Source organism: Apus apus, chromosome 4, assembly GCF_020740795.1.
Source record: "Apus apus isolate bApuApu2 chromosome 4, bApuApu2.pri.cur, whole genome shotgun sequence".
Classification (NCBI taxonomy): domain Eukaryota; kingdom Metazoa; phylum Chordata; class Aves; order Apodiformes; family Apodidae; genus Apus; species Apus apus.
The window spans coordinates 15,517,344-15,543,676 of NC_067285.1; the positions used below are offsets into that span (position 1 = coordinate 15,517,344).

The 26,333-nt window shown below is 36.3% G+C and overlaps 1 protein-coding gene across 4 annotated transcripts in view; it reads left to right on the plus strand.

Annotated features, from left to right (window-relative positions):
* Nucleotides 1-26,333, plus strand: part of ADGRA1 (adhesion G protein-coupled receptor A1) — a 258,712-nt gene that overhangs the window by 197,738 nt on the left and 34,641 nt on the right. For 2 of the 4 annotated variants that reach the window (XM_051618700.1, XM_051618701.1), the window contains 4 exons: nt 9,620-9,827; nt 10,736-10,944; nt 20,721-20,848; nt 21,812-21,935. In XM_051618700.1, the coding sequence (XP_051474660.1) occupies nt 9,620-9,827; nt 10,736-10,944; nt 20,721-20,848; nt 21,812-21,935 (669 nt within the window). Of the gene's footprint in view, nt 1-9,352; nt 9,366-9,619; nt 9,828-10,735; nt 10,945-20,720; nt 20,849-21,811; nt 21,936-25,620; nt 25,793-26,333 lie in introns of those variants that run through there. The other 2 variants (XM_051618702.1, XM_051618703.1) reach the window with 2 other exon arrangements.

A 26,333-nucleotide genomic window follows, 5' to 3' on the forward strand; every position in this document is an offset into this window, starting at 1 on the left:
CTCATTCTTAATGGTTTCTTATGTATGATAATTACTGAACTATAGACCATGCAGAAAGTAAAGACTGATTTGAGGCCTAGTTCAAAAAATAAATTGAAAGTGGTCATAGCAAAAAACCTTATGTATGGCCAGGAACCTGAAGCTAGAATTCACATCATTCCTTCTTCTGAAGTGGTAGTAGTTGTGTAATTGAATTTAGTGGTCAATAAGCTGTAGAAGGTATTTGGTTAGCTAGGTATTTTGTATAATTATTATACTCTATCTAGGAACTATGATAAAGGCTTTGTAATTATGTAGCAGAATGTTTCCACCTAGACAGCTCACAAGATTATTTATTGCAACTTTACATATTAAAATTCTAGCAATTTAGTATATGCCCATCCTATTCCCTGAGTGCATCTGCAACAATTCAGACCAGTCTCATTAATGTCACAATGAAATAGAATATGCCTGTCATCTTTGCAGAAAGTTCTCACATATTTAATACCTAAAGAAGAGCTGATCTTCCAAAGAAAAAGCAAAAATACTTCTTTCTCCCAGGCTGCTCCGAGGAAAATATAGTATTTCTAGGAGCTAATGCATCCCTGAAGGGCCCAGTGAACCAAACTCCTGAGAGGGTGAAGCTTCCTGTAGAGCACACTGCCAGAAGCCATTCTTTTTAGAAATGAAACTGCAGTGAGTCTCTGTATGTCCAGAGGAAAGCAACAGAAAGTTACAGTATAAATTTTGGGCTGTGTCCAAAATCCTTTAAAATGTCAAGGATCTTCCCCCCAAAAAAAGCCCTCTACATTCCACTTGAAAACATAAGCCACCTTAAGAACTCCTACACTTCCAGGAAGACCTCCTTTCTGCATTCTCTGCAATAACTTTCTGCATTCTAACAAGTCTGTTGTGGACTCTGCTTGACTTTCAATAAGGAATCCTGAATAGAAGCAGTCCTGTAGCACTGTCTGAAAAATCCAAAAAGATCCTTAAAATAAAAACTTAATTCAGTTTAAATAGAAAAACCATTAATACTTTTTTTAAAAATCATGTTGTGTTTCTTATATAGAATTCAATTTATATGAAGTTGTTCCCTAATTGTTGATTTTCATTGTGCTTTACAGTATATTTTCCGTTGTTGACATTTGGGCAAAAGATACATTACCATGAAAGGTGAAAACTGGGTAAAACTTGGAAATTTTAAAATGACATTGCTGACGTGGAATTTCGGAATACACAGAAAGTATACTAACAAATTATGAGCAGTAAATCATTTACAAATGTGATTCTTAATCCTTGTTTTCTTACATTGTATCTTCTGGAGCAATAATGTTTGAGACTGTCTGCAGATTCTTTGTGTTTTCTGAGACTTTTGCAGAATCATCTGTTTCACCTGATATTTAAATTGCTTCAAAGGCTTTCTTTGAATTCACCATGATATCAGAGTTAAGTATTATGGTCCTACCTATAGATGCAGCCTGAGTGTATGGGAGGTTCGTAGCTGATCCAACAGTGTAAAGAAAAGGTTTTGTCTTTTTTTTGAAGCCATAAGGTTGCCCGCTAGTGCTACTGTGGATGGTATCACAAATGAAGGATACTTTCATTTTTATTCTGTTTTAGGTAGAGTAAACCCAGATTCTTGTTTAGGAATAGTAGTGTAGTTATTAGAGTGATTCAATTTTTATGTGATTCTATATAAGGAATGTTCATCTGAGTGTCAGTAGCTGAGTGTTATCTGTGATGGGAATTCCTGTCTTGACCGTCACAAAGTATAGGAGATGAAGCTCTTGTAATTTAAATGCTCAAGTTCTCTTCAATTTTAAGGATAAACAGCAGGAAGATAATAAATAGAAATACGCTTCTATCTTAATTTTTTATTATTCCATGTGAGATCCATGTTTAACTTTTCTATTTTTAGACTTTTATTTTAAGATTTCTAGAATAGGTGTCTACCTTAGATACATGGCTCAGTTTTCAGGTTTGCTGTCTGCACCTCTGATATATGTGCAGTATTTTTTCTTGCTTCTCAAAAAAATTATAATATCATTTCCATGCTGCATGTTCTTTTGTTGCAGATCTGAGTCACATGAATCTACCATAACTATATAGTTTTTTCAACTCTTTTCTTCCTAGTGAGACTTTTTGTTAGCTCTATTGATGTACACTGCAGATGTGAGAAGCAGGAGGTTCAGAAACTCCTTTTTTCAGGAAATTCATGAGTTTTCAAAAGGAATTTTAGATACTTCTTGTAAAACAGAGAAATAAACCAAAACTCTTCTAACTACATTGTATAATTCTATCATAAAGTTTTCAAATGCTCTCTCAAGAGTAGGTAAATTTTCTCTGTGTGTCCATAATATTTAAAAGCTATCCTTTCCTCTCTTTTATTAAGGCTAGGAAACATTTTCATGCTTTTAAGTCAGCATTTTTGCTCTTGACCTATGTCTTGTTTGTGCTTATGCTGGCTGTTTGCTCTCATGACTCTTCTTCCTCCCTAGATGCTATTCATATGGTATTTTTAAAGACAGCAGGCACAGTCTCTTTTTTCATTTTGTTAGGGTAACAAATCTAAACTCTTTCACCATGCAGTTGTGAATTAAATTATTCATTCTAATGTTACCTTATTAACCATTGTCTATGTCTATTCTGGACTGATTTTACCTGAACCCAGTTGATCAAAATTTTCAATATCTCACTCAGTGAGCAGTTTTTCTACCTAACATGCAAAGTTTTACTGACGACCAAAGAAATCAGGTGAATTATATTGCCTTGTCTAGAAAAAACAAAGAAGACAATCATGGCTCTGGCATCATTTACTTTTGGTAAACCTATCCTCTCTCCCTTTGTGTTATCTTTTTCATTGACTTTTTTTTTTTTTCTCTTTTTCCTTCATGATAGTGGATTAACAGTTCAGTTGTTAAAGGATTCTGCACATTTTCCTTTCCATAAAAAAACACACACAAAAAATCCAACCAACCAACAGCAACAACAAAACCCACAAACAAACAAAAAACAGTCAAAAACAAACAAAAAACTTCGATGACTCACTGGAAAAAAGAAACAATGACATAGTGATCCATCTAGTAATGTCTAAAGGACACATTTTCATGCAATTTACGAGTCAACTCTTTTGGACTCATTAAAAACAGCCTGTCTTTGGACACAGATGGGGGTAAATATGGCAGCAGCAGAAGCTGTGAGTAATGTTGTAAACTGTGCAATAAAGTTGTTCATTCATGCATAGCTCTATACCATTACCTCCGTGCCAAACTTGGTTCACTCATTCACCCTAACCATAGATTGTTTTACAGAGCAGTCCTCATTGGTCTATGACCAACTCAATAGATTCCTAAAAAAATATAATCATCCTTTGATTTAATGTGTCAGTTCTTTCAAATATTTGTACAACAATATTCAGGTCTTACTGAATTGTACTTTGACAGTTGTGTTAATTTTTTAATTTTTGTTCTCATAGTTGATCCCAACATTTTTTTTAATATAGATCTGAAGAACTTACCTCTGTATGTAAAGAATGTTTGGTGATCACCAGTGTATCCATCCATTTCTTGAAACTTAAAATACTGTTATGTTTCGCTGCTCAGCGGTTGGCTTTTTTCCTTTTCATAGGCTTTCAGATTATAGTCATTGACCTTTTTTTTGATCTCCTAATCCGTTCCTGGTCTTGTAAGTTAACTCTGTTAACTTTTGTCAGTTAATTTCCTGAGTTTGCCAAGTTTTCAAATCTGACATACAACATTCTAAGGTAGAGACTATACTTAGTTTTTACTTTTACTAGGGAGGGCTAACTGACGACCAGGTTTGCAAGGATATTTTGTACTGATAGCTTTTCCAAAATATCCATACTACTTGCTAAATCTAACATTTCTATAGAATGAGTCTAGGAAACCTTTATTATTAATTAGTGAAAACTTTAAACACATTTTAAGATGGTTTTGTACTTTTTCCTTGCAATTTGCATTTCACTGTGCATTAAAACAGCATTTGTGCCTAACTAGAACAAAGGTGTCTTAGACTCTGTACCTAGGTTTCCAGATATTGAGATGGATGTGGACTGCAGCATTAGCACATAATGACTTTATCACATAATAATCCTAACATACTTAGTAATTCGTCTCAATAGCCAGGTGATTTTATGTTGCATTTTGGAGATATTTCTTCATTTCTCCATAGGAATTTATGTAAAATTTGCTTTTCATTTGCTAGTCACCTCTGAGTCATTCTAGACCTGTATTTAAACAGCACTCTAAAAAGGGGTAGTTAAACTGTGACAAATCAGAAGCCCAAAATTCCTCTTTCAGGTCCTATCATGTTGCTTGTCATTATGTGTCTTGTATAACCGTGTTTCTTCAAACCGGCATTGTTTCCTTTATTTTTACAAAGTATTTATTTGGCACTTTCCCCAGTACTCTAAATTTTGGGGCTTTTTTGTTACTACTTTTCATACTAGAAAAAGAGAACACTTCTCATGTACAGTCTACCTAAAGCTTCACAATGCTGGGCCAAATGCCTGTACTTACCTCATACATTATGTGCTGAGATAATTCCAAAAGAATGTTATTTTAAGTATCTACCAGGAGAGGCAGCTGGAAAAAACTATTTTGCACTTTTTTGTTACATTAACTGCCAAACCTTTTACATAAACTCCAAACTAAAGTCTTCAGTTGTTGCTTCTAAGGAGCTGCTGTCTTGTTTGAGGGCCTAAATAAAATCTATTGTGTCTGTATAAATACTTTATTTTCTTTATGTTATTACAACGGCCACACTAATGTCTCAGTCAATAGAAATTTAGTAATATAGGCTATTACCTGTAGAGCTTAGTTTCTGCTTTTTCTTTATTGCTACTGTCACTTTATATAGCCTGTGCCTACCTTGGCTACACCCTTAGATCTTTAATATACATGGTACTTCCATCTGAATCTATAAAGCACCTCATTGTATACTTCAAAACCTGGAAGCAGTGGAGATACTTTTCCAGTTCTCTGCCAGGTGTTCAGGTGACTTCATTTACTCTGTTTTTTGTTTGGGGCTTTTTTTCCCCCTCCAGTTTTCTTCTGACCCCTTGTTAGGATGCTGGTTTTTGAGTTAAGGATATTACGGACTGAAAAAATATACCTTATGACTGTTATAAGAGCTCAGAATTGGAGGCCTTTCTATGAAATCTAATTTATCTCAAACAGAAATACTGTGCTTGAACGCAAAATCAATCCAGTATCAAGGCATATGCAAGGAAGAGCTACTGAAAGTAATTTGTTTTATCCTTTCACAGTGGTTACCAAGTATATTTCTTGATAATGGCTGTCTAGTAATAGGTATGGGTTTGGAATATTATGCTAAATTTTAGACATGTAGAACAAGGTCATGGGGAAGAGATGTTGAATATGGAAGCATGTCTCTTTAAAGAACTGTAAAAGTAGAAGTGCCTGTATCACAAAGGCACCCAAGGCAAGAGGCTGCCTAAACTCTTAAAAACTCCTTGTAAATGCTAGCATTGGTTATAGAGAATACACTACTGTCCAGAATAAAATGGCCTGGAGAAAAACTTCAATTTAAATCTTTCATTTTTCCCTTAAGATGTTTTAATAAGGGTCCTACATGAATGAGCTGCAAAACTGTCAAGAGTCCATGCTGTCTAAATCCTGAGGACAGTTTCCTCTTTAGAACTAGGTTTTCCATTTCAGATTTACAACTTTTTGGGATCCAGCTGAATTTACTTGCGCTGTTTCTGTTCCTCAGATATTTTGAAAGTTTCAACACACAAAAAAAATAAGCTCTGAAATGAAAAAAACAACAAAAAACTTCAAAATTACTTACAAAACTCTCCAAATTCAGATTCTGAGTGTTCAAAACAACATTTTGCTTGTCTTTTTGGGATGTTTTCCAAGTTCCAAAATGTCTTGGAAGCCAGGATTTCTAGGACCCCTCCCAGAAAATCCTCAGAGCTGGTTTAGAGCTGCTAAGCCCTCTTTCCTTAGTTGCAGGACACTCAGCAGATTTTTCAATACTTGGGCAGATTATATAAAAGATAACAAGGAGGTAATGAAATTTGCATTGTTTTTATCATATTTGTGCACAAATGGGTGGATCTCATGCATAGCTTTCATTTTAAAATGTTGGCATTTTTTAGCAGAAAAATATTCTTTGGAAAAATCTACAATATGTTTGTTCAAGATTTGCTTTTTATAATGAATGACAATCCAATCCAGTTAATAGGACTAAAAACGAAATGGAGTAATGAAAAGATTATTGACATTCTGTTTTGAAAATGCTCACAGAACTTCTAAATCCTAACTAGTAAACTGCTGACACAGACTCTCAACTTTTCTAGGGAAAATATGAAATGCTGGTGCTGACCTGTGTCATCACAAAGCTGCAGCTTCCATGCAGGACATTTGATGGTGATTCTGTCTCTAGTGCTTTCTCCCCTCTTAGAGGTGGAGCTGCTGCCACAAGTAAGCTCAAAAATGTCAGTTCTTATGTGATTTGGTGATACGGTGTCCAAATAAATTTTTTAAAAATTAGATGGTTTATGTGGATTTGCAAACATCTGAAGCACATTCACTCAAAACGTGATGTTACAGCTGTTGGTTTTAGTAATTGTTCCCATATTGTGTTTCATCTCTGAACCCTGGAGAACTTTTACAAAGCAAAAGAAATACCGTCTTATTTATTTTACCAAGTGAAGGGAAACTGAGGCAAGAGTGGGGAACTGACTAATTCATCAGCATGCAGAAGATTAGAAGAATCCAAGACTGGGCCTCCAGTCAGGATCCACTCATCCTCTACTACAATAAAAGGGATTGCCTGAGCGCTCAGATTATCCCTCTTCTGTGAATAAAGACTAATGGTATTGAAAAGAAGATTCTCACATATCTTAGGTGTAAAAATTGTTCACAAATATTTATTCATATTTTTAAATAACACTGTGAATGTGTGGGCACTCTCAATGTGTGCATTTTTCATTAATAGCCTAGCACAGAAGCTTGTTGGCAGGCATGCTGTTTAATTCTGAGGAATTTCTACATAAAGTAAATATTTGATAAGCAGCAAATAGTTTGACTTTGTGTACATTTGTCCAGTCAAGGAACAGCACTGTCCCTTTTCCCATTGCTCCACAAGACTGCCTGCACTCAAAACAAATTCCTGGAAATAACAGGTATGCACAGGGCAGTATTCACAATTAAATTATATTCCAGGAAGTGATTTTAGATGTTATTTAGCAAAGATTATTAACTAGTTAATGCTATGGGCATATTCTTGGTATATTTTGAGGAGATCAGTAGAGAAAAACACTCTTCTGAATTCTAATGTGGAAATAATTTTCTCTAAATGTGTGTTTTTTTTATCGTGTAAGTGATTTGATGTTGCTGCACGTGTGAGATTTACTCAGCTCAAGGAGTGTGACCAGTCCATACTAAATCCATTTGGAGCCTGTGTACAGCTTTTCTTCACTGCATTTGACTTTGCCTTTCTCAGGGGAAGCTGTAGTCTGTGGGTAAAACATGGGACACTGTGATGAGGTTACTTTCCTTTATACTATGTAGTTGAGAGTTTTTGTGTGCAAGAGACAGGGCAATAGTGAGGAGATGAGGCATGGGCATCACCTTGGTCTTTCCCCAGCTCTGCCCTGCTATCATGCCTGCATGCCAGCCCTCTGTGCTTCAGATGTGTGCAGCCTTTTCTCTGCAGCTCCCCACTCTTACAACCAAGCTCTGGCTACACTATTTCCCATTGGTATAAGGTAGTCCCAATGGAGAAGAAATTAGAAAACCACAATGAATTAGAGTTTCCCCTCATAGCAGAAGTGGTGTAAACCTGTTGTTTTCTCTGTCCTGTGTAGGACTGCTTTTGTCAATTCATAACACGTGGTTGCTTATCCCAGTGCCTTCAGCTGTTGGTTTCATTATCATAAGCTTCTTCAGATGCTTCTAGCTTTCTCTTTTTGTGTATAATAAGTAATTACTGTAATTGAATATGTCATTGTTGTTCCTTTTTCCAACACAGAATAGTAAGCAAATATAAATATCGCACTGTAACTTCTCTTACACTTCTGTGTATCTTCAGATAAGTCCTTAAGAGTGATCTGGAGTTTGACAAATGACACTTCTAAAAATTTCTGCATGTACTTATTGATAACAATTTTATCACCAAAAAGGCATCATCAGAGGTTCAGGATATACAGATAGTTTGGGATATCATAGAGTAAAATATAACTTTTTCAGAAGTGTAAGATAAAGCAATTATGACCACTTTGGTGAATTAGGCAGTGACCTCTGTTTGTCCAGCATATTTTTGTTAAGTGGCATCACCTAGATAGAATACTTTTTTTAAAAAAAATTATTTTTGTGGGGGTTTTTTATTGCTAAAATTGCAAAACCTTTCCAAAATATAAATGGTAATAAAGAGAAAATGTACAGAAGCATTTGTCTCCTTATTTAAGCATCCCAATGACATGACAGACAACTCATGCTTTTCTCCCAAATTTATCCTGAGGTCACTAAATACTTCTCATATTCATTTTAATTCACTGATCTCTTTTCTACATTTTATTTATGATGTGTATTTCTCCCAGCACATGGACATATATTAATGTCACATTTGTTTATATGATTGTGAAGATTATTGTTTTACTTCTCAAAGAGGTAGCGCACATGTACTATGAGTAAACTGTGTGATAATCTATGTAAATTATGTGCACAGAAGCTATACTTTGCCCTTGGGGAAAATGCAAATTAGAACATTTTGTAGTTTGTTTGTTTTTAAATACATACACTTTTCACTTCAAGGCTCAGGACAGACTCCCTCTTTATTTTCCAATTACTCATCTTTTTTTCCTTTTTTTTTTTTCTTGTAAATGTCTCAGTCTTTAATGATTAACTTGCTACTTTAGTAGGAAAAAAATGCTTGATGAGTGAAGTCCTCAGAGCGTAATGTTTCATGCATTTCATAGCTCTGCTGTAAGGGAATCATCTGCTTGTGAAAGGGTGTATAACACACATCTCAAAGCCATTATAGTGATCTGACAGCATTCATTCATTTTCTCCTAGCGCCGTCTTGTTTTCTTCTGTTGCATTAGTGCTTGTAATATTTTTAAATCCTGCATTATTAAACCACAGAGCTAACTGATTTTCCTTATATGAAGCAAAAAAAGCATATTCATAAAATGTATTGTTTACTGCACTTGCAGTTCTCTGCTGATGTAATTTTTTATATTAATACAATTATTTTTATACTCTTGAAGTACCCTTTTGGAGAAATGTTTTAATGCAAGTTGTCTGATTCTGTTTTAAGTGAAGGAGAAAACCTGGTAGAGGTTGTCTCTTTAAATCAGATCTGCAGTGTTGATGGACCCTCTAGCAGGCACGGTAAGAACCATTCTCACCTCTGCAGCAGGGAGCTTGACCATATAGACTCTCACATTCAATCAAAACGCTTTCCCTTTTAATATGCACTGTACCCATCCTATTCCCATGGTTACAGCTCGTGCTTCTTTGGTTGCTTCCAGTCTGTTGGAAAAGGAAGGCAGCATACATTTCTTCTACAGGAGTTTAAAACATCATGAAAGCAACCCTGTTGTGATTTGCATTTTAAATCTTTCTCTTTTTTTCTCATTGTACAGAATGCTGTAGCAGTAGCTTCAGTTCATTTGCCACAGTCTGTCTTCTCTCAGTCTTCAGCCTGGCAATCTGTTGATAACTCCACTTGCAAGCTACAGTTTATTGTCTTTCGGAATGGAAAACTCTTTCCTAGCACAGGAAACTCATCGAATCTTGCAGATGATGGGAAACGTAGGACGGTTGCCACGCCAGCTGTTTTTGCTAAAATAGGTGAGGAGCTGTTATGCATTATTTCCTTTAATCCAAAAGCTACAGTATACTTGATTATGAAAAGAATAGAGGAGTATACAGTGTGCTGAAAGGCTCCTTCTTTAATACTAATGTTTACAATTGTTCCTAGTGGCATGATTTTATTAAAATTATCCTGTAAATAAAGAAATGCACTTGCTGTATGACAAGAATGCAAATTTTAGACTACTGTTTGTTGATAGTGTTGTTACAGATGCTTATTTCTTAAAGCATGTTTCTATAGGAAAGAACCTTGTTTTACTCTACAATGAAAACTGCAATTTTAACATCCTAGACACTGGTGAAAATAAGGCTTTAGGAGTGGGAGTAGTGCCCTGTTGCATGTTTCAGTACTCACCAGTATACTTTCTGATACAATGGATGTAAACCAAGTGTTGTTAAAGGATTTTGTCAAAATGTCATACATCGTATGTGCTAGTGAATAATTATTTTGATTAATTATTCACCCAGGCAATTTTACTAATTTTATTTCATACTGAATAGTGTTCACATTTCTATTAAAAAAAATTTAAATGCTTAAATGTGACTTTTAAAGTGCAGAATTGTCTCAGCTATTAATCATACCACAAAACTGAGCCATTTCTGCAGTTACATGGGCAATAGTGTAACACCAGGCTTTAACAGAAGAATCGGAAACAAAAAAAATCTTCTTTGTGAAGGATAATTAGATCATTTGGACACATTATGGGACTGAAATGTACACATTTATTTATACTGTTGCAAACTTTTCCAAATGCGAGCTTTACCTTTGATTTTGACCATTAAGAATGTGTCTGTTACTTTTTTCCCCATAGTTTAGTGTATCTGATCTCTTTACACAGCATTCATCATCCACTCCATCTCTCTGATTCCGTTTGTTGCTTTTGCAGATGGGTGCAGTTTTGGAAACCTCACCAGCCCTCTTACTATAGGCTTGAGGCACTTCGCACGGGGTCTAGACCCCATTGCAGCCTTCTGGGATTTTGACCTTCTAGATGGACATGGAGGCTGGTGGGGAGAAGGGTGCCACATAATTAGTTCTGCAGGCAATATTACCACCATTCAGAGTACACACTTCAGTAACTTTGCAGTGCTAATGGTAAGTATATGACTTAGCAAATATACCTGTACTTCTCTCTGTTTTGCCATTTGTCTTGTGTTCTTTTTACATGTATCTGTATCATTCTTGTCAGTAACTGACCTTCTGTTTTCTACAATGTTTAGTATAAGACAGTCTTAAAGAAAGTAAGTTATTTAACTGCTAGTAAGTGAATAAACGTTCTGGTCAGTTTGAATATTCAGAGACAGATATGATCAGAAATGGCATCAAATTCCGCTTTACAAATGAATGTTCCATCAAAGAACAATTAGTATGTAATGGTTATAAATTATAGGACATGGTTTAAAAACGTATACTCCTGTGTGCTTTACATCAGCACATCTCAGAGGCTGGTCTGCTTTTGTTCCTGCCCTGCACTGTGTTGATCATACTAATTAGTTGCAGACATACCGCAATGTTGAATCATTTAATAAATGGAGAGGAATAACATCTTCCATTCTTTTATAAGTAAGGACAGTACCATCCTTCTTGATGCTGTAGGAATTTTAGTTTGTACCAATGCTGAAATTGCTGTTCATGAAGAAAAATATTTCTGTGCAGTGCTAGCACATCAGCCTGCTTTCGTCTGTTCTCAGTCACAGTTCCAATTCCAGTTAATCAACTATCCTGCTTAACAGAAAGTTACCTTCATAAGAGAAAAATATTTTGCATGCAATAGTGACCTGCTATTATTCAGGGAACAAAGACAAGCAAACAAAAAAGGAAAGGTTTCTAACATACATAGGTGAGAAAATGTTTGTACCATTAAAAATATTTAACCAGTTGTAAAAAGATTAGCCTAATGTGTACTATTAATACCAGGTTGATCCTGAATGCTGGTGCATTATTGCACTCTAGATGTTGCATGTGTACATTACAGAAATGTTTATAGTTGAGTAAATAATGTATTGTGTGCATGTCTAAGGGACAGCAAACATAGGCGACAGGAACTGCGAGGACGTGTGCAGAGAATACCAATCTGCTGCTGTCAGATGGAGCCCAGATGGCAGCCAATCATAGCACAAGACTGTGGCACCCACGAGTTAAATGTAGATATTATTGTTCACTTTGTAGGAATTGATTTTCCTCAGAGTTACTTGACTAATTTTTTTTCACTCTTCCCAGAATTGCTCAGAATTTAAGAGCTGTTCCTAAGATTTGACGACATCAAGTACACATAATTTTCTGCAGATTCTATGAGTTCCCTTTTTTCCCACCAGCCACTTTTTCCCCTGGATGTGAAACATAATTTTGATTTCAGGATGTCTTTCTAAATTAATTAAAGAAAGCACCTGTTGACTTTGCAGATGCCACACCCAAAATGGCTTCCTCCTCCTTCAACTCCTTGGGTTCAGCCTGTTCTTCTTAAACTTTCTGTAGTTATTACATGTTAGCTAATTGCTTGCAAACAACTGATTTCAGGGTTTCATTTTGTTCGCTGAAGGGCTACAATTAATTTTTGGTTTGTAAAGCTAAATGCACATTTATCTCTGATAAGATGTAGCAGATTAGTTTTTCTACAACCATAAAGGCAACCAAGGCACCTTTTTACTGAAGCTTTTGCATCTAATATATAACTCTGGTTTAGGTCTTGTGTTCTGTTATGGTAATTCAACTTTGTTTTTTTTCCCTATGCATCTTACATTATCTGTGCAAGATGACCAAATTGAATCTTAGACTTACTTTTGCTTTACAGTTGATATGGTAGCAAAGGAGATATGTTCTTTGGCTTATGTTTTGCTGTCACTTTTAAGAAAAGACATGCCTGACTTTAAGTAATTTTAGTATCTATATACCCACATACACTCAGGTATGTCTTCCGACAGCTGCCTATCTAAACAGCTATTAGAAAACTTTTGTAGCTTCATTATATGCAATCATTTTCTTTCAAGTGTTGTTTCTTAATTAGTGTTTTGTGTTGTAAAGTCAGGGATTCTTTTATTTGATTAAGAGTACACTTTTCTGGGCAGTTCAATTTTCATACCATAAATGAAAAATATTCTATTGTTCTACTTAGCTATAAACTTGTAATATGAACAATAGAAAGTGCCTATGTGTGTCTTCTTAATTGACACCTGACTGCCTAATAAATTTTAAAATACTGACAAACTGACAGCAAATTCAGAATAGCTAGCATATGACATGCAGCCAATAAAATTAGCTACAACATCAGGATACAGGTTATCAATCTATAATTCTCTAATCTATTAACCCATGCAAATTCATAAGGGATTATTATGTTTTGGGGTAATCGCAGAAAACAAAAGTAGCATCTGTAAACTGAAGAGCAGCAATAAAGCAATAGTGATGAAGGTTTATATTACCATCAAAAGGATGCATATCCTGCTGTGGAACAAGTTGAAGTAGAAGCCTCAGTTCATCCAACTGTCCATTTTATAGCTAGTACAACACATATTCAGATTTTTTGCCATCTTTTTAAATAGTATGACAGTGTTCTCTGAACTGCTTTTATAAAAGTTGTTTCTGCATATGAACTGTAAAAGGATTAAAGAAAAGGTTTTGTAGAGTCCTTTTCTAGAATGGCGGTAATCAAGGATTTGTCAACTACGACTGATAATTAGTAAGCATGAGCATACTTCCAGTGAGAGGATTCGTGCAGGGACATTTGTTTTTTCTCTGTGATGGTTGTTCAAGTGATATCAATGAGAGAGGGAGACAACAGTTTGGATCTTGGGTTGGAAAGGGAGTACAAGCTCCTTCCCTCACACCGCTCTCACACTTTCACTCTGCTCAGGGTTTGGCCTGTGGATGGAAAAAAAACAACAAAAAACAGCAGTTTCAGACATAATACAGCATTCTCTTTTTCTGATCAGCTTTTCAATGGTGTGTCCTAGGGGTGAGAGTAAAATACTGTGAAATGAACTCGCAAGTTATATTCCTGTCTTTCCCTTCATATACTGTGTGTTTAGACCAGTCCCCTATTTTGTCTTCTGTTATCTGCAGGAGGAAGAGAGACAGTCACACTCTAATTTCTTTTGAAGGTGGCCAAAGCCCTCTAGGATCTTGAACTGTACATCTCTGCAATATGATTTTCTCTTTTAGAGTAGAATCATGAACTTACATATTCTGAAGCTTTTCTATATCTGATTATAAATATTTGTTCTATAAGTACTTTGTATAAGTGCTCTTTTGTGAACTGAGCTATATATCAATATTTTAATTTTTAAAGATTGTGTATGTTCTGACCATCTGGTGCCCTGTAGCTGTAGTATATCTGAGTAAAAACTTTTCAGGAGTTAACAAAAATATCCAACAGCAACACTGAATTTCAAAATTTGCTGAATATATATGACATACATTGTCCTTTGTTCTTCCTGTCATTTTTCTTACAACAGAATAGCAATTCAATAGTGATGGATATTACTGTAATTGCATTTAACATTTTATTTTCCCCCTCAGACTGCTTAGTCAATAGTAATTTCCTCAAATCTGCCAAATAAACACTAGTAAAATTCTTAAAACTAAGTATGCTACTTCTTAATTAACATAAAATGGATTAATAAATATCATTAGCATTTTTAATTGTAATCCTGGAGATAGGTTAAATGAACATAAAATCACAAACAATTCCTTTTCTGTTTTCTCACGATGCATCTCTTTTTTTCTTTGTGAGTGTAAGGAGTCGTCATTTGCAAAAGTAACAGACATTCAGTGGATAGCTATTGAGATAATTAGGGCTGAGATGACTGAGCTGACAAAAACAGAGCAAATGTGAAACTGTTCTGGAAGCAAACCTTGGAAAACTGTGGCAATGAGAAACTGAGGAGGGGCAAGGTACTACACACGGATCATGCTAAGAGTTAATAGAATTTTTTTCCTGTTGTTTGGCAAGCATTCCCTGAATCTTTCAGTCTCTCCAGCTTGGTAGGATAACATTACCACAAAAGCTACATTTTCAATATTTCCAGTGTGACTGGAGACAATGGCAGAATTTCTTAGGCCTATTCATGAGCTTCAGCTCTGAAACAAGCCTTCTAAACTTCCATGTTTCAGGTCGTCTCCAAATTAGCTTAAGTCCTTTGAGAAAATAATTCATGAGTTAGGGAAGTATTACAGAGATGTCATTTAGAAGGTTGACATAATTGCAGTATTTGACATTTTCCCCATAGAAAACACAGGATTTTCTCATAACAGGCTGTGGAAGCATGGTTCAGTACTTTGAAAAATCAGACTGCTTATAAGGAGAGGTATACCAATTAACTTTTCAAATTTTTCTGTGTCTAAACACCTACTTTTACACCCACAGACCTTAGCAGAATTTAAGCATCAAAGACTACGAAAATTATCCAGAAAGTTTACCTGCTATCTGCAAAATTAACATTAGGTATAGTGGGAACTGCAGAATTCCCTGGAATTAGATTCTTCTGCATGTGCATAGATGCTTCCCAGTGTCAAGAGCTTGATTTCTAAGCTTTGTTGTCTTTCAAAAAAGAAAGTTTTTGCCTGGCAAAGAGGCACATACTCTTCACCTAAGTCCTCAGCTGGAATGTACTGCTCACCTGAAAGAGAATGGTTAGCCCATAGGGACAGTAGTGAGACTAGCTTCCCTAAAAAGGCTGCTTTTTCGGAATATTCCTGAATCTTTTGCATAAAACCTTGGAGCTAGAGTATTTATAAGAGCAAGATCTAGCTTTTATTCCTTTCTCCTTAGATTGCATCTACTTTTTATTATGTTATACCTAATAACATGTTCAATATGCTCTTTAAAATGCATAAACTGTCTTGGTACTGGGGACAAAAATCTACACTTGTCTCCTTCAAATTCATTAACTTGATAAAAAAGCAGGCCTCTGGTTCAACCTCCTTCTTTCTGTTTGCTCTTGCTTTTGGTTCATTTAATGGATTTTGCATTCTTGGTGGTATTGCTTCAACCAGATGGTAGAAGGATCCAGACTATAAAGGATCTTGGCAAAATAGGCCAGCTCTTGGGGGATAAGAGATGTCAGTTAAAGTCCTACAGTCTAGAGCTTATTTTCTTGGTGACTTCTACTGGACTCTTTCCAATTTGTCAATGTCTTTCTTGTACTGAATTGCCCCAAACTGGACACAGTAGTCCAGAAACCAGATTTGATTTCACAAGTGGTGAATAGAAAGGGAACATTCACTTCCCTTAGCTTGCACTCTTGCTAATACAGCCCAATATATGGTTCACTTTACCTGTCGTAAGGGCTCACCACTGGCTTGCTTTCCGTTTTTTGACCACCAGGTTCCTCTAACCCTTTCTGAAATGCTTCCTTCCAATCAGTTGTCCATCAGCCTGTACTGCTGTTGGAGTTACTCTGTCCCATGAACAGGAAACTTTTTATTTCTCTTCATAGAACTTCATGAGGTTCCTGTAATCCATTCCTCCAGCCTGTTGAGATCTTGCCAAAAGGTAGTTCTCCCCTCCAGCACTGCAAGTGCACTCCTCAAATGTGCATTGCAGTGTTTTCAGCTTTCCATAGAGACACCAACTCTATAGATAATTGTCATATTCTGTTGCTCCTAAACATCCTAATATTTGGCAACTAAGTTTTATGTTTTGCTTTTTTCAAGTAGGAGGAGTCTAAATGCAAATAGGAATCTAAATCTTAATATAACTGATTGTTCAAATGCACTTGTGTTTCTGAGTCTCTGTGGTCCTTGGGGAACACAACTGCAGTTAGACTATGCTTTCTAAAGTCATACTAATACAAGCAATATCTTAAAATAAATGTTTATTTGCCAATATAAGTAGATGGGTCACAAAAACCTACACCACCAACTAGATTGTTTTTAGCAGCTGTGATTTTGTGAAAGTACCAGGTATTCAGAATTAGTTCACTCTATCTTTCAGCTTTCTTAGCATCTGCTATTAAACATCTCAGGGCTGCCTTTGGTATGTAGATTTTCTATATCTCTTTAAACTTTCATATTGAGTTCTAACTGATCAATACAGATGTTTGTTTCTGTTGATTTTTGGAATGAAGTCTCAAATAAAAGTCAACTAGTCCCATTTGCACTCTGATTTTTTTATAATTCTGATTGTCCGATGAAATAGCAGATAAAATGTTTTTTCTGCCACTAATTTCCATAACTAATTTCTATTGTACTTTATAGACTAGTGGTATTTACAGCTGAAAGAAGCTGGTTTAACACCTTCTTATAAGGGAGAATGAATGAATGAATGAATGAATGAATGAATGAATGAATGAATGAATGAATGACAATTTCTTGTAAGAAAACATTTTACTTTGTGTACAGCATGAAAAAAACTAAAACACAACCCTCCATACTCCTCATGCTTCCTGAGAGGATTATTCAGGAGAGGCTGACAGATCAATAAGGTTTAATTAATATCAGAAAGTAGACAAGATAAATTTGTTTCATATCTATAATGAAATCAGTTTTCAATATACAAAACTCTTTAAAAAGAATATCCTACATTGGCAATAAAGCATTATGATGCTCAAAAGTTTTACCACTTATTTACTGTACAAGATTAAGAAGGATATTATAATAAAAATTAAATATTTTTAAATGAAATTAGCTTTAAGACACTGATTCTTCTTGAATCTTTTGTGGGCAAAATGGTTTTATTCCTGTAGGACATTTGACATTTGCTTTTATACTGATGTTTGAACAAAGGGATTGGTTGATACTGGCATTTGCAGTGTTAAAAGCTAGTTCTTTAGTACACTGAATGGTGCCACCTCAAGTAAAACCACTTTTGTTTGTTGCTACATAAATGTGTAGCTTCACTGTGTTTCCTTTTTCACAACTTTGTTAACTTTTTCAGAGTTTATTATCCAGAAATATCAAGGATATTTATTTTTTTCAATAACTGCACTACTACTATTATATTAGTTAAAATAACACTTTTCTTAATGCACAGAACTAAAGTAATTGTATACATAAAATTAGGACAAAGTGTACTCTTGGTATACCAAAATATTAGTACATCAATAAGAGCTAGAATTAAATATATTATCATTTTCAGAAGAATATTTCTATTTAAATTATCTAGTATTTACATTCCTACTCCAGCAATGTGAGACAAAATTGTACTGAACATTTCTGGTAAATAATAGTCTGTGTCAAAATGTTCACTCTGTAAAAGAATTAATGGGGGGATGATACAAATAAAAACATGGAAGAAAAGATGCTCAAAAACGGGGTGTTTGAGTGGAGATTCAATGGCAATTCTGAGCCATTAGACTTTTAAATAATTATTTGAAATGTGTTAATTCAGTGCATGCTTAAAAAAAGCAAAAAACAAAATTAAGAGAAGGCCCAAAGAGCATAGGTTTTCACATTAAAAATATACCACATCAAAAAGCAGGGTTTTTGTCTCTTCTATCCCTCTTGTGGTTGAGGGAAGAGTCACAAGAGATGTTAGGAGACAGCATAAGAGCACCTCTGTGACAAGTGACTCCACCACTGACTTTGAGGTTTGGTGAACTTGGCAGGGCTGAGAGAGGACTTCTGTATGGGACAAGTGGTGACTGAACAGCTTTACCTGTGGTACACATGCCAGCTGAGTAAATACTTGAAGGGAAATGGCATGTGATTACATATATTTGCCATCTTATTCATACATTATTTGTTCATGGAGTCATTATGGTTGGAGAAGGCCTCTAAGATGAAGTCCAACTGTCAACCCAACAGCATCATGCCAGCTAAACCATGTTCTGAAGTGCTATGTCTACATGGTTTTTAACACCTTCAGGGATGGTGACTCCACCACTTCCATGGACAGCCTATTCCAATGCTTGAACATTCTTCAGTAGAGGCATTTTTCCTAATATCCAGTCTAAGCCTCCCCTGACCCAACCTGAGACCACTTCCTCTCATCCTATCGCCAGTTACTTGGGAGAAGAGACCAACACCTGCCTCACTGCAACCTCCTTTCAGTTAGTTGCAGAGGGCGATGAGATCTCCCCTCAGCCTCTTCTTTTTCAGACTAAACAATCCAATTCCCTGAGATGCTTCTCATAAGATTTATGCTCTAGACCCTTCACCAGCTTCATTGCCCTTCTCAGGACATGCTCCAGCACCTCAATGTCCTTCTTGTAGTGAGGACCCAAAACTGAACACCGGATTTGAGGTGTGGCCTCACCAGTGGTGAATACAGGGGTACAATCTCTTCCCTAGTCCTGCTGGACATGCTATTTCTGATGCAGAAAGCCATTGCCTTTCTTCTCCACCTGGGCACACTGCTCATTCTTGTTAGCTGGCTGTCAAGCAGCACCCCCAGGTCCTCTTCTGCTAGGCAGCATTCCAGCCACTCTTCCTCAAGTTCATTTTGATGGTCATTTTTTGTGTATGTGGTAAGCTGCTCTGTTTTTGAGCTGACATTAGTATGCATCTGGAGAAAGAAACTGGTACAATCAATTATAGGAACTTTAAAGCTAGTATGAAAAAAAAGGTAATGATTACTAGAGCATCTGTTACGTGTAAGGACCTTTCTGGAAGGTAAATGGAACAGTACCTTTCCCCCTGATTTAATAATTGCATATACTCACAAACATTAACTGCTTGTACATGGACAAGTTCATATACATAAATAATGATGCTAGAAATTAGGTCTCTGCATGCAAATGTGATTAAAAAAACAATGTATTAATATTACAGCTCCATCTCCTAAGGAAAGAGTTCACCTCAGGAAAATAATGTACTGAATCATCTTCCAGGGGAACCTAAAACTGACAGATAAGAAAAAAGTCTTTTAAATTCATGCCAGTATTCTCCACGTTAGAGTTTGCTGGATTGTCATATTCAGAACTTCTTCAGAATTTATCTTTTACTATGCTAGGATCTCTACTCATTTTTGCATGCAGTTAGTGCCACTACACATAGAATCTGGCATGTAGACTACACTCAGATGATAGTTCCTGTGTCTAATCTGTAGTACTCATTTGAAGAAATCTAGTTCCACAAACAGATGTAGCTTAATGTATTACAGTGTATCTCTAATGCTTGGTTAAAATTAGGTAGTCTGAAGACATTGTTTTCTGTAATGGGCTTCTTTTGCTTTCCCTCCATCACACCTGCAGATTTAGCTCTCTCAATATTTCCTCCTTGTGAGTTCCAGTAATTTAGAATGAACATTTGATGTGGTTAATTTTACAAATATATTAATAGTTTTTCGTTGTTTTTCATGAAGAATTATGTCACTAGGCACTAGCAGGTCCAAAGGAATGCATTGATCTTTACTCTGCTGTTAATATAGCTGTCAAGCTGCTTTTGAATTTATATAGGTAGTAGATTATTTGCAACTAAGTTTGAAGGTCACTGGGTCAGAGAAGGTCTCAACTGAGAAATATATTTTAATATAAGAGTGACTCCGTCAATATTTTTTGTGTATTCTCATGGCTTTTGTTTCTTTGTGTGGTTCTGAAGCCATGTGTATGCCATTTAGAGACCTTTATGGTAATTTGATATTTTGTACTTAATATCCTAGTAAAATACACACATAAAGTTCATGATATCACAAGGAACAGATATTGCTAATGCCAAGAAATGGTAATATTCTGTGTATCTTTTCAGACCTTTTTTTAATTAGCATATGTCTGCTTGTACAAAAAGGTTAATTTCTGTCTTGCAAAGTGTATGCAGATGAGGAAAGAGCAGTCCAATGTTATTGTAAATTCATTAACTATATCTACGTTAAAAGTTTGTAATCTAATTTTTCTGCTCTTGAAAGGGAACAGCTAGAAATGACAGGACATATTGAAATGAAGTCTCAGAGTTTCACACATGCCTAACAATGTTAAATCATTTTGCTTTCTCTATAGGATTTTAAGACAGTGCTGTCTTTCCCCCAGTACCCAGGGGAGTTTCTGCACCCTGTGGTATATGCATGTACTGCAGTAATGTTGTTGTGCCTGTTTGCTTCCATTATCACCTACATTGTCCATCACAGGTAAGAATTAAATTTTAAGCACTTGTGTGAAATGGTCAGCATTATGCTGAGGTACTTCAATTTTTTCTAACGCTCATTGAAAAGATAAATTAAAATTATCTGAATTACTGTCAGACAGTAGTATCAGCAATATAACTTACACCAGAGAAATAAAAAAAAAGGTTATGTAAACCTTTCTGAAGTTGTTGGCAAGCTGTATCGTTTCTGAGATGTAATTCTAAATGGTCCACACGTTGTTCCTAAGATTTCTAACTTGACAATTTAGTGTAAAACCATGAGAAGTATCAAATTGCTGTCTAGCTATTTCCATTCAGAGAGCAGCTCTTCGGTCAGCTGCACTGGCAGTATTGGCTTCTAAGACCAGGTTTGTTTGAAATACTTGGTAATGATCACTGGATTCAAAACAAAACAAAAACCCTCACAAACTTTCTTTGACCTCTAAATGTTCTTGGGATTAGAAAACTTGTGTTTTTCTTTATATGAAAGATTTATATAAATGCTGTCTTAACTACATACTTCTGTTAAAGACCATTAGCAATTTAAAAGAGTAGGAATGTATTGTGCTGTAGAAGCTACTAAATATTAATTAAGTGAACTTAATGCAATGACTTCTGATCTACAGCTTCCATTTAATCCTTTAGAGAAGTCTTGTTAAAGTTCTGCATATCTGAAGCTATGCAATAAGCCTTTTGCTTTTATTACTCTACTTAAATGCTCAGTTTGATGGAGGAAACTTTTTAGTAGACACTTGTCAGTAGACTTTTTACAATTTTTACCATTGATGTTACCTTTTTGCCATTTATTTTAATGCTGTATAAAGCAGGCTCTGTCCTATAGGTATATTCCTGGGTAGGTATTTAAAAATCAGATAATTTTATTCTATCATATTAAGCATTTTTTCCAAAGCATAATTTCCATAATAGATACATTGATTTTTAATTTTAAAATGTGATTTTTCAACAGCACAATCCGAATAAGTAGAAAAGGATGGCACATGCTTCTCAACTTTTGTTTCCATACTGCTCTCACGTTTGCTGTTTTTGCTGGTGGAATCAACCGCATCAAATATCCAGTTATATGTCAAGCTGTAAGTAATTATTACTATTAGAATAAAACCTAAAATTGTATATTTTAACATTATATTGATATTACTTTTTCTTTTCCTATATTGTTTCTGGATCTTAAGTTCTTCAGAATAAGTCATATTTATAAGCATATCTTTTAAAGGACACCACTGGAAATGTTCAGTGCTTGGTTGTCACCTGAGTCTCTGTAAGGCCAACCAATGCATTAACTTCTCTGCAGCTCATATTTCCTATTTAAAAAAAAAAAAAAAAAAATTCTTAAAATCATATTTCTCTCTTCTATGTGGTAGTTGCTTGATTCCCAAGTATTTTTAATGTCCTTTCTGATATTTGGATTGAATGTGTGGAATTAAAGTTACTGCTGCTCTTATGTACCATTTGCCTGAGGGTCACCCTGGTTTCACTGAGTGATCCCTAAATATATACTTGGACAGCTTCATGTATATAGAATTATTATGTCTTTTAATTACAACTTAAACTAAGGAGACAAAGCAGACGAGTACACTTGTGATTTATGGACTTTGCACTGCTCGATTATTTCATGTCCTTTCTGGGGATATAGTGCCCTGAAATGCACAGAGCAGGCAGGACTTCAGCTGTCCTTAATGCAGAGTCTGAGTTTGTACAGTGCATAAAGAGAGTAATTTCAGTCATATTCTGTAATGCCTGACAAGGGCTTGTAGCAATTTGTTTGATGTAAATATTTCTTCCTCTCAGATGTTGCAGAAGTGCTCCAGATCGCATTAATGTTGTTGGTATTTAACTGTATTAAAGCACTTTATTAAGCCAGCATTCTCCAAGATATATTGCCTGACCCTAATCTGGTTCATTTGATTGGCTTGAATGGGTTTAAACAGGAAGAGTCTCCAGCCAACAGTAGAGTCACTGCAAAGCTTGAATAAAGTTTAAAGAGTTATCACTAATTTTCAGTGAGGTGCTTTGGAAGCTTTTTGTATACTTGTGCACAGAATAAACAGGATATTTAGATCTGTAAACACCTGTAATATCCAACATGCCGTCTACCTATGTACATTGCAAGTTATTCATTGAAGTGACACAGTTGTCCACTAGATTATTCTGAGATAAATATCACACAATATTTATCTGTATTGTGCCATAATTCATCTGTGAGTTCTAAAAATTTGAAATATCATTTACCATTGTCTTTATCTGCAGTTTGCAAGTGAGGATAGAAGATTAGTTTGTAGGGCAGCCTTATCCATGTAATTACATGACCACAAATGACCATCTGTTGTTATAATAATTGTCTGGCTATTTCCTTTACAGATTGCATAGTAACAATGCAGTATTAACAGTGACAATGAAAAATTGATTGAGATAAATGAGTTACTAAGAATCTGTTATGACTAATACATTAACTACAAGAGTATGTTCATAGAATGCATTATCAGTGACAGCTGTTATCTTTCCATCTTTTGGAATTCAAAACACACTGCAGCAATGTAATTTGCACCTTTTGTTTCTTGAGTGCAAAAGGGAAGGTTCAAAGTGCAAGCACTTCCTGGCCTAATCACTGAAATGTGGTGTCAAAGCCAGTGATCCTCCACCTTTCTTATTATAATTATCCCTAAAACTTCCACACAAATTTCACTGCAACATCCTTACCCAAGTGAAATAATAGAGTTAATTTTTATCCTTCATAATTAAGCAAAGACGATGTTTTAAAATATCTTCAGTTGGATCACCTTCTCCCTCCAAATGAGGTGTCCCAGGCTAATTTTAAGCAGCAGGAATTAATGCTATGGAAATGGACCCAATCTGTGATAGCTGAAAGAACCTTCATATCCCCTTGAAGACAAAGTAACTACACACCAAAATAGAAGTGTTTTCAGAGATGGTAAAGTATTTCTTTTTATCTGGAATCTGAAAATCTAAAACTCACTTTTAAACCTGCATACCTGTTTCAGAGAGCATTTTGCATAGACAGTCTCACTTGCGTATGTGCTATGCAGTGTTCATCATTTATAAAGAAAACTTATGTTAGAGTGCTGATCTGGAAGAGCAGATCTCTTTTTCACAGATTTCCTTTGTGAATGAATTTATACCTACCGACTATTTAGATTACCCATGAATCTGATTCCTGGTGTCACTGAATTATGGCTGTCAATGGAGAGTCCAGAGTCTTGAGCTTATGGTAAAATCTTTCCTTCAAGGCAAAGGATGTGTTAGGTATTAATCAGAGCCAATATACTAGCCCAAAAAGTGCTTGAGCCAGCCAGTGGATGATGTAGTCATCCTCCTCCATCTTCCAGAGTTAGGGTCTCAGATTACTTTCCTTCAAAGGGCAGAAAGATTCTTATTCAGTCCATGTAAAGGAATGAGACTGAAGGAGACACAGTGGTAGCTGGATCACTCCCCATATGTGGGAGGCATTGTTTCTGTACCCTCAGTCTGAGAGATTTCAGTCTTATGGCACCTTCTTTCCAGGAAAACATGACAGCCATGAGTCTATGCATGCTAGGGAACGAAATAATTGATTCAACTGTTTGAAGCATGAAGAATAGTCTTAGGGACACAAGATTCAGGAGACAGAGAAGTCAAGGAGGGAGACAGAATGAAAATTTGTTATCCTAGTGGCCAGTCATTGAGTGCATGATCACTTCAATCACATAAAATCATAGAATCATAGAATCCTAGGGGTTGGAAGGGACCTCGAAAGATAATCTAGTCCAACCCCCCTGCCAGAGCAGGGTCACTTAGAGTACATCACACAGGAAGGTGTCCAGGCGGGTTTTGAATGTCTCCAGAGAAGGAGACTCCACAACCTCTCTGGGCAGCCTGTTCCAGTGCTCTGTCACTCTCACAGTAAAAAAAAATTTTCTGATATTCACCTTAAACCTCCTATGCTCCAATTTGTATCCATTAGTCCTTGTCCTATCACTGGTCATCACTGAAAAAAGCTTAACTCCATCTTCTTGACACTCACCCTTTACGTATTTGTAAACATTGATGAGGTCCCCCCTCAGTCTCCTTTTCTCCAAGCTAAAGAGACCCAGCTCCCTCAGCCTTTCCTCATAAGGGAGATGTTCCACTCCCTTCATCATCTTTGTGGCTCTGCGCTGGACTCTTTCAAGCACTTCCCTGTCCTTCTTGAACTGAGGGACCCAGAAGTGGACACAATACTCCAGATGCAACCTCACCAATGCAGAATAGAGGGGGAGGAGAACCTCTCTTGACCTACTAACCACACCCTTTCTAATACACCCCAGGATGCCATTGGCCTTCTTAGCCACAAGGGCACATTGCTGGCTCATGGTCATCCTCCTGTCTACCAGGACCCCCAGATCCCTTTCACCCACACTGCTCTCCAGCAGGTCAGCCACCAACCTGTACTGGTGCATGACATTTTTCTTCCCCAAATGCAAAACTCTACACTTGCCCTTGTTAAACTTCATCAGGTTTTTCCCCGCCCAAGTCTCCAGCTTGTCTAAGTCTCTCTGAATGGCAGCACAGCCTTCTGGTGTGTCAGCCACTCCTCCCAGCTTGGTGTCATCAGCAAACTTGCTGAGGGTACATTCTGTACCCTCATCCAGGTCGTTGATGAAGATGTTGAACAACACCGGTCCCAGTACCGACCCCTGAGGGACTCCGCTAGTCACAGGCCTCCAACTAGATTCTGCCCCATTGACTACAACTCTCTGACTTTTTCCTTTCAACCAGTTCTAGATCCACCTCACTGCCTGATCATCAAACCCATACTTGATCAACTTATCTACAAGGATGCTGTGGGAGACGGTGTCAAATGCTTTACTGAAATCAAGATATCAAGACATCTCAATCAAGACATCTCCAAGAATCTCTTATATCAGATAAAAGCTTCCATGTAAACTTTGGCAAGGTTCAGGTGTTCCTCCTAAATTATGAATGTCATGTGAAACTGCTTGTGAATTGCTTTCTGTAGGGCAGTAAATCTTCATCAAGAAAGGTGAAGCCTATTCCATACTAGCCAGTACTCTGGAAGTTAGAATACGACCCTTGGAAGTTTGAAACGTAGATTAGACTTCTGTTAAACTGAGGAGGTTCTAAAGTTATGCATCACATCTCAGGTGGGGAGCGGTAGATAAAAAGCTATTCTAGAAAGTTGAGAAAAAGAGCTGTTCTTTCTGGTCTAGCTATATTTTTCATTTTTCTCGGAGAATGAGCTTAAAAACAGTGTACTGTGATCAAGTTTGCCAGTTAGGATGTCTAAAGTGGGGAATGGTATTTAAGAGCTCTTGGTGGTCTTTGGTGAGAAAGATGCAGCATTGTTCAGCTCTGCTGAGACAGGAAGAGAGCTAGTCATACGCACAAGCAAAACTTTAGGTGACTGGAAGCTTTACTAGCAGCAACATATGACATGCATCCTGTGCTGACAATTGCCCTTCCTGGTCTTATGCACC